The sequence below is a fragment of the Macrosteles quadrilineatus genome, unplaced genomic scaffold (assembly GCF_028750875.1).
Source record: "Macrosteles quadrilineatus isolate MER2022 unplaced genomic scaffold, UCM_ALF_1.0 Scaffold_2__2_contigs__length_208266976, whole genome shotgun sequence".
In the NCBI taxonomy this organism is placed as follows: domain Eukaryota; kingdom Metazoa; phylum Arthropoda; class Insecta; order Hemiptera; family Cicadellidae; genus Macrosteles; species Macrosteles quadrilineatus.
The window spans coordinates 44,479,266-44,494,013 of NW_026542595.1; the positions used below are offsets into that span (position 1 = coordinate 44,479,266).

Below are 14,748 nucleotides of genomic sequence, written 5' to 3' on the forward strand. Positions count from 1 at the left end.
TGATAGCTATCCTATAGGCCCTAGGTACTGGTAATGGTTTCATGCTTCCAGAGTTTCATCCTGAGTAGGCCTATTAACTTAATCTTAATGCCTATGTACAAAGACTCGCCTTTGGCTCGCTGTGGGCTCCGCCCCCAGGCCCCCTTTTTTGTTGGGGGTAAGTAATAATGAGCCACTGGGGACAGGGCGCAAGACCTACAATCGTGCCAAATATCAGATATCCAGTTAATCTAGAAATGGGTAAACGTGATTTAGACTTATGCACCTGTAAGAATAATATTAGGGGGGAGGATTTAATATTTCGGGGGGGGGGGGGGGGCTGTATTTGTAAAATTTATCTTTTCGTAATGGGCGCAATGATTTAAAATCTTATCTAGGCTATCTGTTACCATGTTCAAGCTATAGCCGTTTGAAAAAACGTGTTTTGTCATTTTCAGAGGTCCGCCATTTTGGATTTTTGGGGGGGTTAAAATTTGAAAATGGGACTTTTGCAAATTTCCCCGATAATTTAAGATACCATACTACAATACTACCAAATTTCAAGTCTCTAGCACGTTTCTAAACGATTCAGATGACCATATAACAAAGTCATTAAATTTCAATGTTATTCTCCTTAAGAATAACATGGAGCTCGTGAAAACTTTCAAATTTTGACATTAAAATTAAGTTTTAGGGGTCAAGGAGTAAAGTTACGAAAAAACATGTAATTAGTAAAATTTAAAGTAAAGTAAGAGGAATTCAAAGCAATAATATTTATTTAAGTATGAAAAAATAGCGAAAACCGGTAAAAATTTGAAAGAAATTTACCAAATTTTGAAAGTAGGGCGTTTTTTGAAGCTGAAGGAGTGCGATTTTCGGAAAACGCCTAAGAGGGTTTTGTAGCAAATTTAATTCCTGTTTATGAAAATTCATTCAAATCCTTTCTAGCTCTTACCGTGTTCGAGCTATAGCCGTTTGAAAAGAACGTGTTTTGTCGCTTTTACATGTCCGCCATTTTGGATTTTTTAGGGGGTTGATATTTGAAAATGGTTTTTTACGAATTTCACCTTTAATGTAAGATACCATACTGCAATACTACGAAGTTTCAAGTCTCTAGCACCTTTCTAAACGGTTCAGATGAGCATACCAAAGTCGGCAACTTTCAATGTTATTCTCCATAAGAATAACATGGGGCTCATAAAAGTGGTTAAAAACCTTTAAATTTTGACGTTAAACCTAAATTTTGGGGGTTAAGGAGTAAAGATACGAAAAAACATTAAATGAGTAAAATTTAAAGTCAACTAAGAAGGATACAGAGCATTAACAATATTTGTAAAAAAGAATTATTTAGGTAAGAAAAAATGGCGAAAACCGTTACAATTTTTTAAAAATTTTACCAAATTTTTAAATTAGGGCGTTATTTGAAGCTGAAGGAGTGCGATTTTTGAAAAACGCCTAGGCTAATAGGGTTAGAAGAAAATTTATGAAAAGAAAATTGATGCATAATCGTCTTTCGTGATCAGAATCATGAGCATCTTTCATGATCACTGTAAAAGTTTGGACATCTTAATGAGTTCTCAAAGATTAGCATTCTCACATTGGAAAACCTACAACCACACAATCAGCCATGATACAATGAGAAGTGCAGCAGATAGAACGGACATTATTAGTTATCCTTAAGGGCGGTATAGTAGCCTACACCACCCATGGATGCCGTTGGATTAGGTTGGGCTAGAGAGCTGGATGAAGGATTCAAAATAACTCGTACATTCTAAATTTCTAAGAGATCTAAGCTACATTTCTTAAAATTGGAAGATTAAAAAATATTAATAAATAAATTGTTTTTTTTTCAGATCCAGCAGAAATAATTCAAACCCGATATAATGAGCAAGAAAGTCACTATGAATATTATGTTCATTATGAAGGCTACAATAGACGTTTGGATGAATGGGTCCCTAGAGACAGGTAATCCTAAACATTGTGTTTTAATCTCACCTGGTAGTTGATTTTAACATAATATGACAAGTTCTTTTGTGTTTTTGTTGGCCTTAAAAGATTTATAGAACCTATGTCATGTGCCATAACGAACCACACTTTTGTTTCTGTCTTCCTAAAGTACAGTAGTTTCATGAACTAATCATAAAACAGCACTAGCATCATAAAACTGTGGTGGTTTCTGCCAGTTGTTTTAACACACAAAGAATACTTAGCCAATTAAATCAAAATTTAATTGTCTATGAATTTAGGATTTTAGTACACTTTTTGCCTTTTTACTTATAGGTAGACTACTTTCTAACACAGGTTCATATGGCAAAATGCCACTTGAGGCCTACATCGTATGATAAAGCATAAACACATTTATTGAACTTTTATTGATCAAAATACATGCCATCGATCTTGTCATGGGAACATAAAATACAAAAATCAGTAATACAACCATAAAAACATGCTGCACTAAAAACATAAAGCAATATTAATAGAGCCAAAGTCTGCTTCAAAATATTCATCAAGGCTAATTAATTTACACAGTTTCAAGAACTTTTAAATCAAGTTACCTTTTATTTTGTAGAAATGCCTTTATAGTTCTAAGTTTTGTAGATCACTGATGCCCATTTCGCCACAAGTTGTGGCATCTTCAGAGTTAAACTAAACTATATCACTACTATATACAAAGTTTGTGAGTTAGGTATTGAACAGTTTATATATCTTATCACTGAGGTTGCTTGCACTCGCGGCGGGCGCGGGAAGCTTACTTCCAGCACATCTTGGACAGTTAGACTGACATTGTCAGGCGGTTTCCCGGAATTGTTGTTTCTACGGCGTTGCCTATTTTCTATGAAGTTGCCATTTTTCATTAGATTTAGTCTCTATTTCATGTATAATTTTAAAGGTGATGGAATTGTTAATCTTCTTTTACATTAAGCAGGCTAGTATCAGGTTGATATTTGTTTATATGTTTATAAATTTTTTAGGTTTCCTGTATTTTGGCTTTGATTTTAGACTGAGTTTGTTTTAAAACTGTGAGGGAATTGGGGAATGCCATTGAGTGGTTGGGGTTTTGTTTGAGATGTTTTGCTACTATCAAAGTGGGATTTTTGTAGTGGCTATTTTTGTACTCTTTGAAACGCTCTAAAATGATACGTTTGTGTAGCCAATGTATTGTTTGGTACAAGGGGGATTGCAGGTTATTTTGTATACTCCTCTGTCCTTTTCTATTGTGCGGGCCTCTGTACTTCTTTCAATGTTGTATAATGGTATAGGAGTGTTCTTGACTTGGTATACAGGTGTGTAGCCAGATTTTTTGAATGCTTTGCAGATTTTTTCTGAAATTTTGTCAGCATATTTGATAGGTACATATTTTGGGTTTGGTTCGGGATTTTGGTTTGTAGTTTTGTTTTCTGACAAATAAATGTTTTATTTTTCTTCTCATTTTGTTTATAATAAGGGTCGAATATGGAAGGGTTTTATCCATTGTTTGTTGCTATGTTTTTTATTACTCTAATTTCTTTTTTGTATCAGGTTCGTCAATATTACAGTTTAAGAGCCTGTAGATAAATAAGCGGAAATAAGCCATTTTTTTATTGTGTGGGTGATTGGAGTCAGCAGGTATGACAAGGTCAGAGCTAACAAGATTGCTTTCCATAATGTTCCAATGAACTTTTCAACTTGATTTCCTGCTGGATTATATGGAGTCGTTTGACTAGTGGCTATTCCTCTCTCATGAAGGTAGTCCCTGAGTTCTTTTGGAAGAAAAGATGTCCCTCTGTCTGAATGTGTGTAGTTTGGTACTCCAAATATTGAAAATAGATATTCTAAACAGCGAACTACTGTGCTTGAGGACATATCACTGCAGGGGTATGCGAATGGGAAGTGTGAATATTCATCGATTATAGTCAATAGATATCGATTTTGTGTACAAGATGGCAAAGGACCCTTAAAATCTACATTTAGTCGCAGGGCCGATTTACCGAATAGGTGAACGGCCGTGAAGACATACTTATTTCGTCCCCCGTGATCGTTTGGACATAGTAATTGCCTCCCGTGATTGAGGCAAAATGGTAATAATCTCCCGTGGCCATGTGGAGATCATCCGTCTTCCGTGGATAGCAAAATTCTGGCAAAATGGTAATCATCTCCCATGGTCACATGGACATTATCATCGTCTTGCACGATCGCGGCATAATTCTGATCATCCCTCTCGTATCATTATTGTATCTCCCGCAGTCCTGTAGCCATCGTAATCGTCTCCCGCGGTTTTGAAAACATTGTAAATCGCCTCCCGCGATTGTGGCAAAATGTTAATAATATCACGCAGTCGTGTGGAGATCATCATCGTCTTCCGCAATCGCGGTCAAATTCTTGCTGTTTCCCGTTGTCGTGTGGACATTAGCCTACCATGGTTTTCCGTGATCGCGGCAATATTCTGATCATCCCTAATGACTCTGTAGATGTCATCATCGTCTTCTGCGATGGCGGAGAATTCTGATCATCCTTTGCGGCCGTGTGTAGACATATTATCGTCTCCCGCGGTCACGGAAACGTCACTGTTGTCATGCGCGATCGCGGTAAATTGAAAATTCCAGGTAGAAATACAAATTTCATGCATAATTCCTGGTTAAAAAACTCATGCATAATTCACGGATTTCCCAGTTTTCTCGGTTGGTGGACACCCTGTTATTGCAAAGGGGCGCTACTATTAGTTGTGCCTAGGGCGCTGACAGGGTCAAAAACGGGCCTGTTTAGTCACTCAAAAGGTTTTGTCTTGATAAGGGGAGCATTTGTGGTTTTATAGAAACGAGGTTTAATCTCAATTCAATTCAATTATTTAAGATGGGGACGCCACTATGTGCGTATTTTAACCCAAATATGAGTGAAGGATGAATGTAGAATGAGTGGCGCGATCTTGTAGTCTTGTTAGTGACTAAGGCCGACATGTTCCTTAGACACAGCTGTTAATTAATAGCCCATACAGCTAATGGCAACTAAGGGACCTACAGTTTATAGTGGAATCCGAACCATCTCTGTACACATTGGGCATTTGTTTGTCATTTTTTTAACATCCTCAATCGAGTAAAGGAGGTTTTTACTTGTTACCCAGTGGTATATCCTAGTGATACCAGGGTAGCAGAGTGACTGGTGAAATGCAAAAGTGCTTGTCATCACAATTTATGTTTGTGACAGCTCCATAAACGTGTGAAAATGCATCTGCGGTGACGTTTTCTTTGCCTGGTCTGTACTGTATGTCAAAAGAATAAGGTGACAACTCAAGACGCCATCTAGTGATTTTCTCATTCTTTATTTTACTAGTATGCAGACTGTTGAACACAAACGACAAAGCCTGTTGATCGGTGATTAATAGAAAATGTCGCCCAATGAGGAAATGTCTCCACTTCTTTAGAGATTCAACTATGGCTAGTGCTTCCTTCTCAATAGAGGAATGACATTTTTCACAATCGTTCAATGTTTTTGAAAAGAAAGCCACAGGTCTACCCTTTTGACTTAACGTGGCAGCGATAGCGAAGTTCGACGCATCTGTTCCCACAACTAATGGAAAAAGATCATCAATCACGGTGAGTATAGATTTTCCTATGTCTTGTTTAATTTCCTAAAAAGCCAAAGCTGGAAAAGATGAGGGCAATATAGGAAAAGATTTGCAATCAATCAGAGGTTGAATCTTGTTTGAGAACTTAGGAACCCACTTTGAGTAGTGAGAAAATATTCCTAATACACGTTTTAATTGAGATGCATTAACTGGCAGTGGCAAATCTAACAAAGGTTTCAGACGCTCTGGATCTGCTTGCATAGACTGGTAGCGAATTTGATATCCTAGGATTGATATTATGTCTTGAGAAAATTTGCTCTTCTCATTGTTTAGAGTAATATTATATTATTTCTTAGCTAACTTTAAGAATTTATTCAGCCTTTCATCATGTTCTGATTGTGTTTTTCCTGTTATGGTTATGTCATCAATGAAAGCCCACACCCCTTCTAGTTCTTCAGTAGAAATAATCTTATCAATCGTGTGCTGAAAAGCAGACACGCCATGCTGGACGAGTCTTGGAGAAAACCAATCCTGATTGACTGGCTGCTGCCTAGGTGTCACTTGCCTATCCATAGGTACTGTTTTGGGGACCCATAAAAAACAAATAAGAACTTATCGAAGAAAGCATTAAACAAAAGATCTGGGGTTGTATTTACAGAGGGATTATCTACAATGGCTCTCCAGTCCACATTGGCCAAGGCTAGCTTAAATTGTGGAATCATCCTTGCTAAAATCTTCCTTTATTATCCTAAAAGTACAAGAATAGTTACCATGTCAATCTAAGACTAGGCTTTGATCACTCACCGAACTGCAGTCAGCATCGAGTAACTAACAGCATCATGGTCGGTACGAATATATAGAATACTTACAGAAACAATGACTAATACTAAAAAACTAACTAAATTAATAAACCAACAGATTTACAACGGTGACAGTGTAGCAAGATGCGTGGAGTAAAAGAGGTGGGCCAGACAGAGCGCGCCCCTCTCCCCCCCTCGCCCATCGGACCGAGGCAGTGACGTCACTGCAGTCCTCGAGCCGCTACTCACAGCCCGTACACAACACTTTTAGATGTTATTTTGCGTTGTTTACGCCAGTTTGTACTACGCAATTGTTGAAATTGGTTTTGCTTGGTTTTAAATATATTAATATGTTATTCCTTATTATATTACTACTCAAATATTAGAGCAATTGTTTATTAAATTGATGTCCATTTCTGCAATTGTTGTTATATCACTAAGGATCTACTCTGATCCGGTAAATAGCATCTAATTTTATGATAGCCTACTTAACTACAGTTGTTCATGAATATATTAGTAACTAAATTAGATACCCTTAAGATTTTTCAAATTATTAATTAAATCAAACAAACATTTTTCACTATACAGATATACCAAATAAAAGTAATTTTTGGTAATGTACAATCATCATTAGATTAGTGTAATTAGGAATGGAGATTTATATTTTTTTGAATGGAAAGAAAACACATTTGAAATAAAAACACATTATTTACAAAGTGTATCTCTCACCATTGGACATGCAATCAGATATAAACACATTGAGTTATTAGAGTTCTTGAAATCTTTTACTTACTCTTAAATTTAGTACTGACGATGTACTAAAATTAAGATTTTACGTTTCTTAGTTGATTGTTTTTGATTTTTTGTTGCCGTTCATTTGTTTTTGCCTGTTTAAAAAACTTCAATATCATTAGACTCTACTATTCTTCTTTGAGCAAATAGCTCAAGACGGTCTAAAGGTAAACAATTAACTTAATGGCGTATGGCTTAATGTCTTTACTTTCTCCACAGGGTCATTTATTTATATCAAAGCATTTTAAATAATTAATTTTCAATTTTAAAAATTCCTTTTCCAAACTCTCAATTTTCATTTAGCCTACATTGCGGTGTTTTATTATTACAACACAGCTTGCACAACTTTTTTGTTTCCCCGGTAAAGTTTTCTGAATTTTCGTTTTGTAGAACATTCCTCCGCATCACTGCGATAATACTGTGTTCAGTAGACACAAGTTTGATTCAGGGCTCACGAATGTTTAACATTCCCCAAACCCAATAATCATGAAATTAATTCCTTTAAACATCATCAAAATAAACAAATATAAAAATGTTTGAAATCCAAAAATCGTTTCTTTTGCACCTTTCAATAAAGACAAAGCATATTTTTTTTGCGAATAAAATATGACTCTTATGTCGGATTGAGTTTTAGTCTTAAAATAGGTAACTTTCATTATATATAGCTAGAGCAAAACGCATACCTAGCATTTTTTATCTCAGAAAGTAAAGTAAAGTTTTCAGAAAGTAAACTCGTATAAAAACACCGAACAACGTGCACTTACATAAAAGAGAATATCCTCTTAATACGAAAATAATAAAGTCTAAAATGAAATATATGTATATACATACGGAATTAATATTTTTCTTTAAAAGTACCTGTAAAACAAGCTTTCCTCGGGGAAAATCATTAGTATTCTCTGAGCGTATTTTTTGGTCAATGCCATTTATCCAAACAGATTTTTGTGGTCTATTTAATTCCTGTAAAATAGTAATACAGTATCGTAGTTGACTTTGATTTGTAAGCAACATTTATGATTCTCATGTAAACTATTATATAATTGGTTGTTGTTTTTTGTATCAACAAACCCAAATAAGTTTAACATTAAATAGAAAAAGAAGAAATTAAAAGTGAAAAAGGATGGTGTTTCATTTATAACTAACACCAAAAGGCAGTTGAAGTAACTTTTAAACAGGCAACTTTTTTATCTAGTGCTAAAACATATATTTTATTAACTAGTCTGAAAAAGGGGAGTGTTATATCTTAATCTAAAATTATTATAAAGTGTAATTATTATTCCAACTGAATTGGTAGACGCCCGCATTTCATCGCTTTCTATGCAACATACAGGCCTAATTGGTTATTTACTATTGTCAAACTGTTCACAATTCATGTTAGTTCAAAATCATAAAAATCATTATTTAGTACACAAAGATATTTGTGTCATAACGGTAAATACCTCCTCCAAACCAGCGTAAATCGTGCCTGAAAAAGTAAGGTTTGTGCGTTTAGCATGTATCTAGCGGCGAGGCTGCCGCGGCTGGGACTGCAGTGACGTCATCGTGCGCAGTCCGCTCTGTCTGGCCCACCTCTTTTACTCCACGCATCTTGACAGTGTAGTCCCATGAATTTTACGAGGTGGCAATAGTGTCCAAGCAATACCTCACTCGAGTAGGAGCGTGGTTGGTTATGTACATATCAAAACTTTGGAGGATGTGTCTGAAGGCAAAACACAAGTCGTCCTCCACATTTAAATGAATATTTACATCGCCCCCCAAAATTATCGGCATATTCAGTCTACTTAAGTATGTTAGACAGTGATCCAATTTTTGGAAGAAATTGTCTGTCGTGCCATCCGGGGATCTATAAAGCGATATCACTATGATTGAATATTTTAGTAAAATAACTCCTGACAGCTCTATATCCAATTCATTACAGAATATTTCAAGGTCTAATGATTTGTGAGCAAGACTTGGCTTCAAGTACACCGATGTTCCGCCATTTTTATGGTTAGAGTTGTAAGGTACCAAATTTTGAGGGGGGTAAAAACGTACTATGAATAAATGAACACCAGAACTTACCCGATTTTTAACCACAATAGCCTACTCCGAGGCCTATGTGTTGGCCATAGCTTGGGCTATGGGCCAAAGAACGTAGGCCTATTTTTATTCACAGTGAAGTACACAAACACATCCACAACTACATATTTATTCATAATAGCACTTCGTTTCACATAATAAAGTTAAAACGACCGATTTTACAGATATTTAACGCCGACGACGACATAACCCCAAACTGGTGTTTATTTGTTGACAGACGACAGACGAAACTAGACCAGCTCAACAAGTGAATTCGATCAGCTGTTATCTAGTAGTACTAAAGTTCGCCGCTTGAGCGCGTAAGCTTCGAGCGGGCAGGAACGAAGGATTTTACTCAAAGACAGGATTATTCGTTCGCACGCCGTCTACGAAGTAGCATCGTCGTTACAAGACTAATTACGCATTCACGCCAATCGCCGATATTACGAAGGTTAGCTATTCTAATAGTTAGACCATTTCTACGTTTTACTTTATTTCCGTTTAACATTCGCATTCCCGTTTCCGAATTCGATTTTCGATAACTAAATTTAATAACTTAAATTTCGCCGACTTGATTCTAGACCCGCCAGTTCCTGCCTGCCAGTGACTAGCGGTGATTATCGTTTCGTTTGGTTTGATTTAGATCAACTGGTTTCAAAATTACGATTTCTACGAATGATTATTACGTCCGTTTATTCTAATTAATTCGCCGATTTAATACCCCGAGACTTGTCGTCTGAGTTCTAAACCCCGTCTTTGGCGGGCGAGAGAACCTAGTCTTGGGAGTAGGCTGATTTTAATAATCAGCCACGAATATTAGTATTACATTTATTTTAAACGTATCACGATAAATTCTCCGTCCAATTATATTAATTAGGCCCCGACGACTCTGTAGGAATTGCTTTTACATTATATTCGATTTTATATTATTTACCTAGGCCTTTAGCTAATTATTTTAAAGTTCATTACGAGTAATTGAATCACATTGGCTTCAGATTGAATACTCGTCGGCCCTACAGAGTCATTCTAAAAGTTAGGCAAAATTCTCCAAAACACTTTTACGAAGGCTGGGATGATATAGCTCCAACTGGGCGTCTGCAGGATTTCCTGAGCGCTTCTAGAGCTCTGAGCCTTCGATTAAAATTTAAATAAATTGATCAGTCAAAGCCGTGACAACTTCGTATCGACCCCTGGATTTTTCTCGGCTCCTTCTGAGCACTCCGGGGAAGAAATTCGAGTGTGGCCGGGTCTAGGGGTAGGCCTAGCCTGACTTGGTGAATACTAGTTTATTCCCCCCCTAGAATTTTGCGTCACATCTCTGGCGCCCGAACAGGGACTCGATAACACGGTTTTGACTTTGATATTTAAACGAAATTACGAGATAAACGAAATTTACGACGACTTCGACTACTACGACGACCATTACTCGACCCGATACGTTATCGATTAGCCACGTAACGATAGACACGGTGGAAATTCAAACGTCGACGACTACAACTACGTCGAAATTCCCGAAATAATGCCTTCGATGATAAAGAGCGCACCGAGATCGCCGATGGACGACTCGTGCGTCGGTTGGATCCACACTTTGAGCGGACGGTATTAGCGGAGATGACGAAGTATCAGCTGGGAATTGGGAGTAGCGTCGCCGAGCTTCGCAAACGCTTTTGCGAGTCTTTGAGAAACCCGTTGGGAAGCATCGGTCAGCCGATGAACCCGACGGTGATTACGATATCGTGGACTACCGCCTCTGCGGCCCATGATATCCGAATTCGACCGCAATTGCTGGAACCTCCAACGCACCAGGAGACGGCCAGCATGCGAGATATACTCGGGACTCCCACCGAACATTTTTCACCCGTTCGACGAACCCTCGAAGTGTTGGTAAAGCTGCTAGCCAACATCCCATCGCCCAGGCAGGATACATACCGCGCATCACGATCTTTGGTCCAACGACGGAACACGATTTACCCGACGCCATACGACCTCCGAGTGGAGCCGTTTGCTCCATTTCATAACGCAATTCACGGGAACCGTCAGCCGCGAACGCGCCCCCAGAGATGGCCGACCCTTCGTTGACGCGGTCATCTCAGGTGAGACGTTCAGCGCCCTCGTCGTTACCGGCTCGTCAGTCAGTCTAATTGGAGATCGTACGCCACCTTCGGACGTGCGGCGTCGTACCCGACCAGACTGACGTCAACCAACGAATGGACAACGCAGCGTGTATTTCGGATCGATACCGAGTAGACGACGAAATCGCTGGCCAACCTTATTCGCGGGATATCCACGTCCCAGGCCTAAGTGTGGAGGTGGTACTCGGCATTCGGTGTACTGCTGACCTCGCTCTAGTCAGAGTACACACCGAAGTACGAAACCTCCACAACGACGATGTCTCCCCGCCCTTTCCGGTCAACAACATCAACCACGAAATCAAAATTTTCAAAATTACACGAAAAACAAACACGAAATTTGCAGAATTTCTGGAACGCGAGATACCGCTGTTTGACAACGATTAGGGGTAGTCGGCGTTGACTGAGCAGACGCAGTGGCTCAGGGCAATTGCAACCCCTGTCAAACAGAGGTATCCCAGAAACCCTGTAACGCAATCTATCGAAGTGGATGCTTTCCCGAGGCAACCCGTGGCAAAAGAGGGCCACACGGGCCTGGCCACGGTGAGTCACCTCACATCGGAGGTGGCCGACGTGCCTCGTGAACGTCCCAACGTACTAATTCGCCGAGACCGGAAGGACGACGCATCGAGGCTAACCGCGACGAACGACGGCCAATCGGGCCTGGTCGCGGTGAGTCACCTCACATCGGAGGTGGCCGAGGTGCCTCGTGAACGTCCCAACGTACTAATTCGCCGAGACCGGAAAGATGACGCATCGAGGCCAACCGCGACGAACGACGGCCAATCGGGCCATTTCGTGGTGAGTCACCTCACATCGGAGGTGGCCGACGTGCCTCGTGGACGACGCCCGACACGACGTAGATTCTTCAAAACCGAACAGCCGATCGAACAACGCAACGAACTCCGACGCACGCCCCGACGGAGCTGGTGATATCCCTCCCGTTGGTTGACGCGATACGATACGAACGATTACGACTAAACGACGACTTACACAGGCACCCCTTCTTCGAGACCATTCCGACCCCGTCCGAACCCCTACGTTTAAGATCTTTTTTTTCTTTTTTTGCTGAAGTTGGTAAGGGGTGTAAGGTACCAAATTTTGAGGGGGGTAAAAACGTACTATGAATAAATGAACACCAGAACTTACCCGATTTTTAACCACAATAGCCTACTCCGAGGCCTATGTGTTGGCCATAGCTTGGGCTATGGGCCAAAGAACGTAGGCCTATTTTTATTCACAGTGAAGTACACAAACACATCCACAACTACATATTTATTCATAATAGCACTTCGTTTCACATAATAAAGTTAAAACGACCGATTTTACGAATATTTAACGCCGATGACAACATCACTTAACCTCAAAATGGTGTTTGTTGACCAACGACAGACGACAACTAGACCGACCGGCTCAACAGGTGAATTTCCGATCAGCTGTTGGCTAGTTCTCAAACTCACCACCAGAGCGATTAAGCCTCGACCGAGGAAATCATGATTTGAGTCGGACAAGATTATTCGCTGTTTGACCGCCGACCAGCTCGCACAAATTACGAATACGACCCTACGATCCTATTACGAAGGTTAGCTAACACACTAGTTAGGCCCTTTTTTACGTTTTACGTTATTCCTGTTTTATCTTACGCATACTGTACTTAACTTATTATCCTTTTCGTTTTCTTAAATTCCCGATTCGACTTAACTTAAATTAGTTTTCGCCGACTTGCATACAACCCGCCAGTTCCTGCCTGCCAGTGACTAGCGGTGGATACCTTTCGGCTCGTTTAAATCAATTGGCTACGAAATTACATTTGTTCCGTTCTCTTAAAGAATTATTACGTACGTTTATTTTAGTTAATTCGTCGTTTAATACCCCGAGACTTGTCGTCTACGTTCTAAACCCCGTCTTTGGCGGGTGAAAGAATCAAGTCTTGGGAGTAGACTGATTTGATCAGGCAGTCACGAATATTAATATTAAATTTATTTTAAATCATCCCACGATAAATTCTCCATTCGATCATATTAATTAGGCCCGACGACTCTGTAGGAATTGCTTTTTACGTTTTATATTCGATTTTATATTATTTACCAACGTCCTTAGCCAGATAGTTTACAGTTTATTACGAGTATTTATATCACATTGGCTTAAGATTGGATACTCGTCGGCCCTACAGAGTCATACTAAAAGTTAGGCAAAATTCTCCAAAACACTTTTACGAAGGCTGGGATGATATAGCTCCAACTGGGCGTCTGCAGGATTTCCTGAGCGCTTCTAGAGCTCTGAGCCTTCGATTAAAATTTAAATAAATTGATCAGTCAAAGCCGTGACAACTTCGTATCGACCCCTGGATTTTTCTCGGCTCCTTCTGAGCACTCCGGGGAAGAAATTCGAGTGTGGCCGGGTCTAGGGGTAGGCCTAGCCTGACTTGGTGAATACTAGTTTATTCCACCCCTAGAATTTTGCGTCACAGAGTGATAATAAGCAGAGGCTAGCTTCAGACTATCAATATTGGCAAAAAAAATTCCTTCATCACTATTTAAGTGGTGCTCACATAAGCATAGCACATCTGGAGAAGTATTTTTCACAAACGCCTCAACTAGATTTATCTTGGTCCTCAAGCATTGAACATTACTAAAAGTTAGCTTTAGCCCTAAAGGAATATATTCCTTTGTTTTCTAGTTCCTCGACTGATATATCTATACCATTAAAGATATCTTGAAGAAATCTTTTGACGTCTTCTTCGCCGGTTTCCTCCTTTAGCCGTCCCAAATAAACCCAAGCCTTCTTCACTCTTGCACTTAAACTCGTACTTGTACTTGTTCTGATAATTACTTGGCGAACTTGGAACCCGCCGCGAGTGCAAGCAACCTCAGTGATGGGATATATAAACTGTTCAATACTTAACTTCGTATATAGTAGTAATATAGTTTAGTTTAACTCTGAAGATGCCACAACTTGTGGCGAAATGGGCATCAGTGATCTACAGATCTTAGAACTTTAAGAACTAAAGGCATTTACAAAATAAAAGGTAACTTGAGAATCTTGATCCGATTTCGGATCCGGGATCGGCAGCCATATTTTGATTTTAATTTCCATACTTTCATTTCGGTTTCGGTTGTTGTTACTCCGTTCAGCCCTATCATTTTTCGGCTGAGATGGTGGGTAGCATTTTTTGTCATGTAGCTGCCCGCCACCAGCACAAACGCTTTTGGTTTTAGTTAATTGTAGAACTTATATGTAACTACGTCTTGTGTTAGTATTTGAGCTTTTTTCTTTGCTCTGAATTGAGCTTATAGACTGTGCTGCATTTTTATCTTCATGATTCACACACATAGTATGGTCGTTTTGCAGAGTAGTTTCTCCATTCGGTGGGATTTGGACCGGTTGTTGCCCATTCGATACCTGCTTAGTAGGTATCGATGGGCGTCTTTGCTTTCATTACTTCATG

General features: G+C 39.3%; 1 protein-coding gene across 1 annotated transcript in view; it reads left to right on the plus strand.

Moving 5' to 3' along the window:
• Nucleotides 1–14,748, plus strand: part of LOC128986951 (histone acetyltransferase KAT8-like) — a 37,655-nt gene that overhangs the window by 1,793 nt on the left and 21,114 nt on the right. Inside the window, exon 2 of the mRNA XM_054407572.1 lies at nucleotides 1,833–1,944. Within this exon, the coding sequence (XP_054263547.1) occupies nucleotides 1,833–1,944 (112 nt within the window). The remainder of the gene's footprint in view (nucleotides 1–1,832; nucleotides 1,945–14,748) is intronic.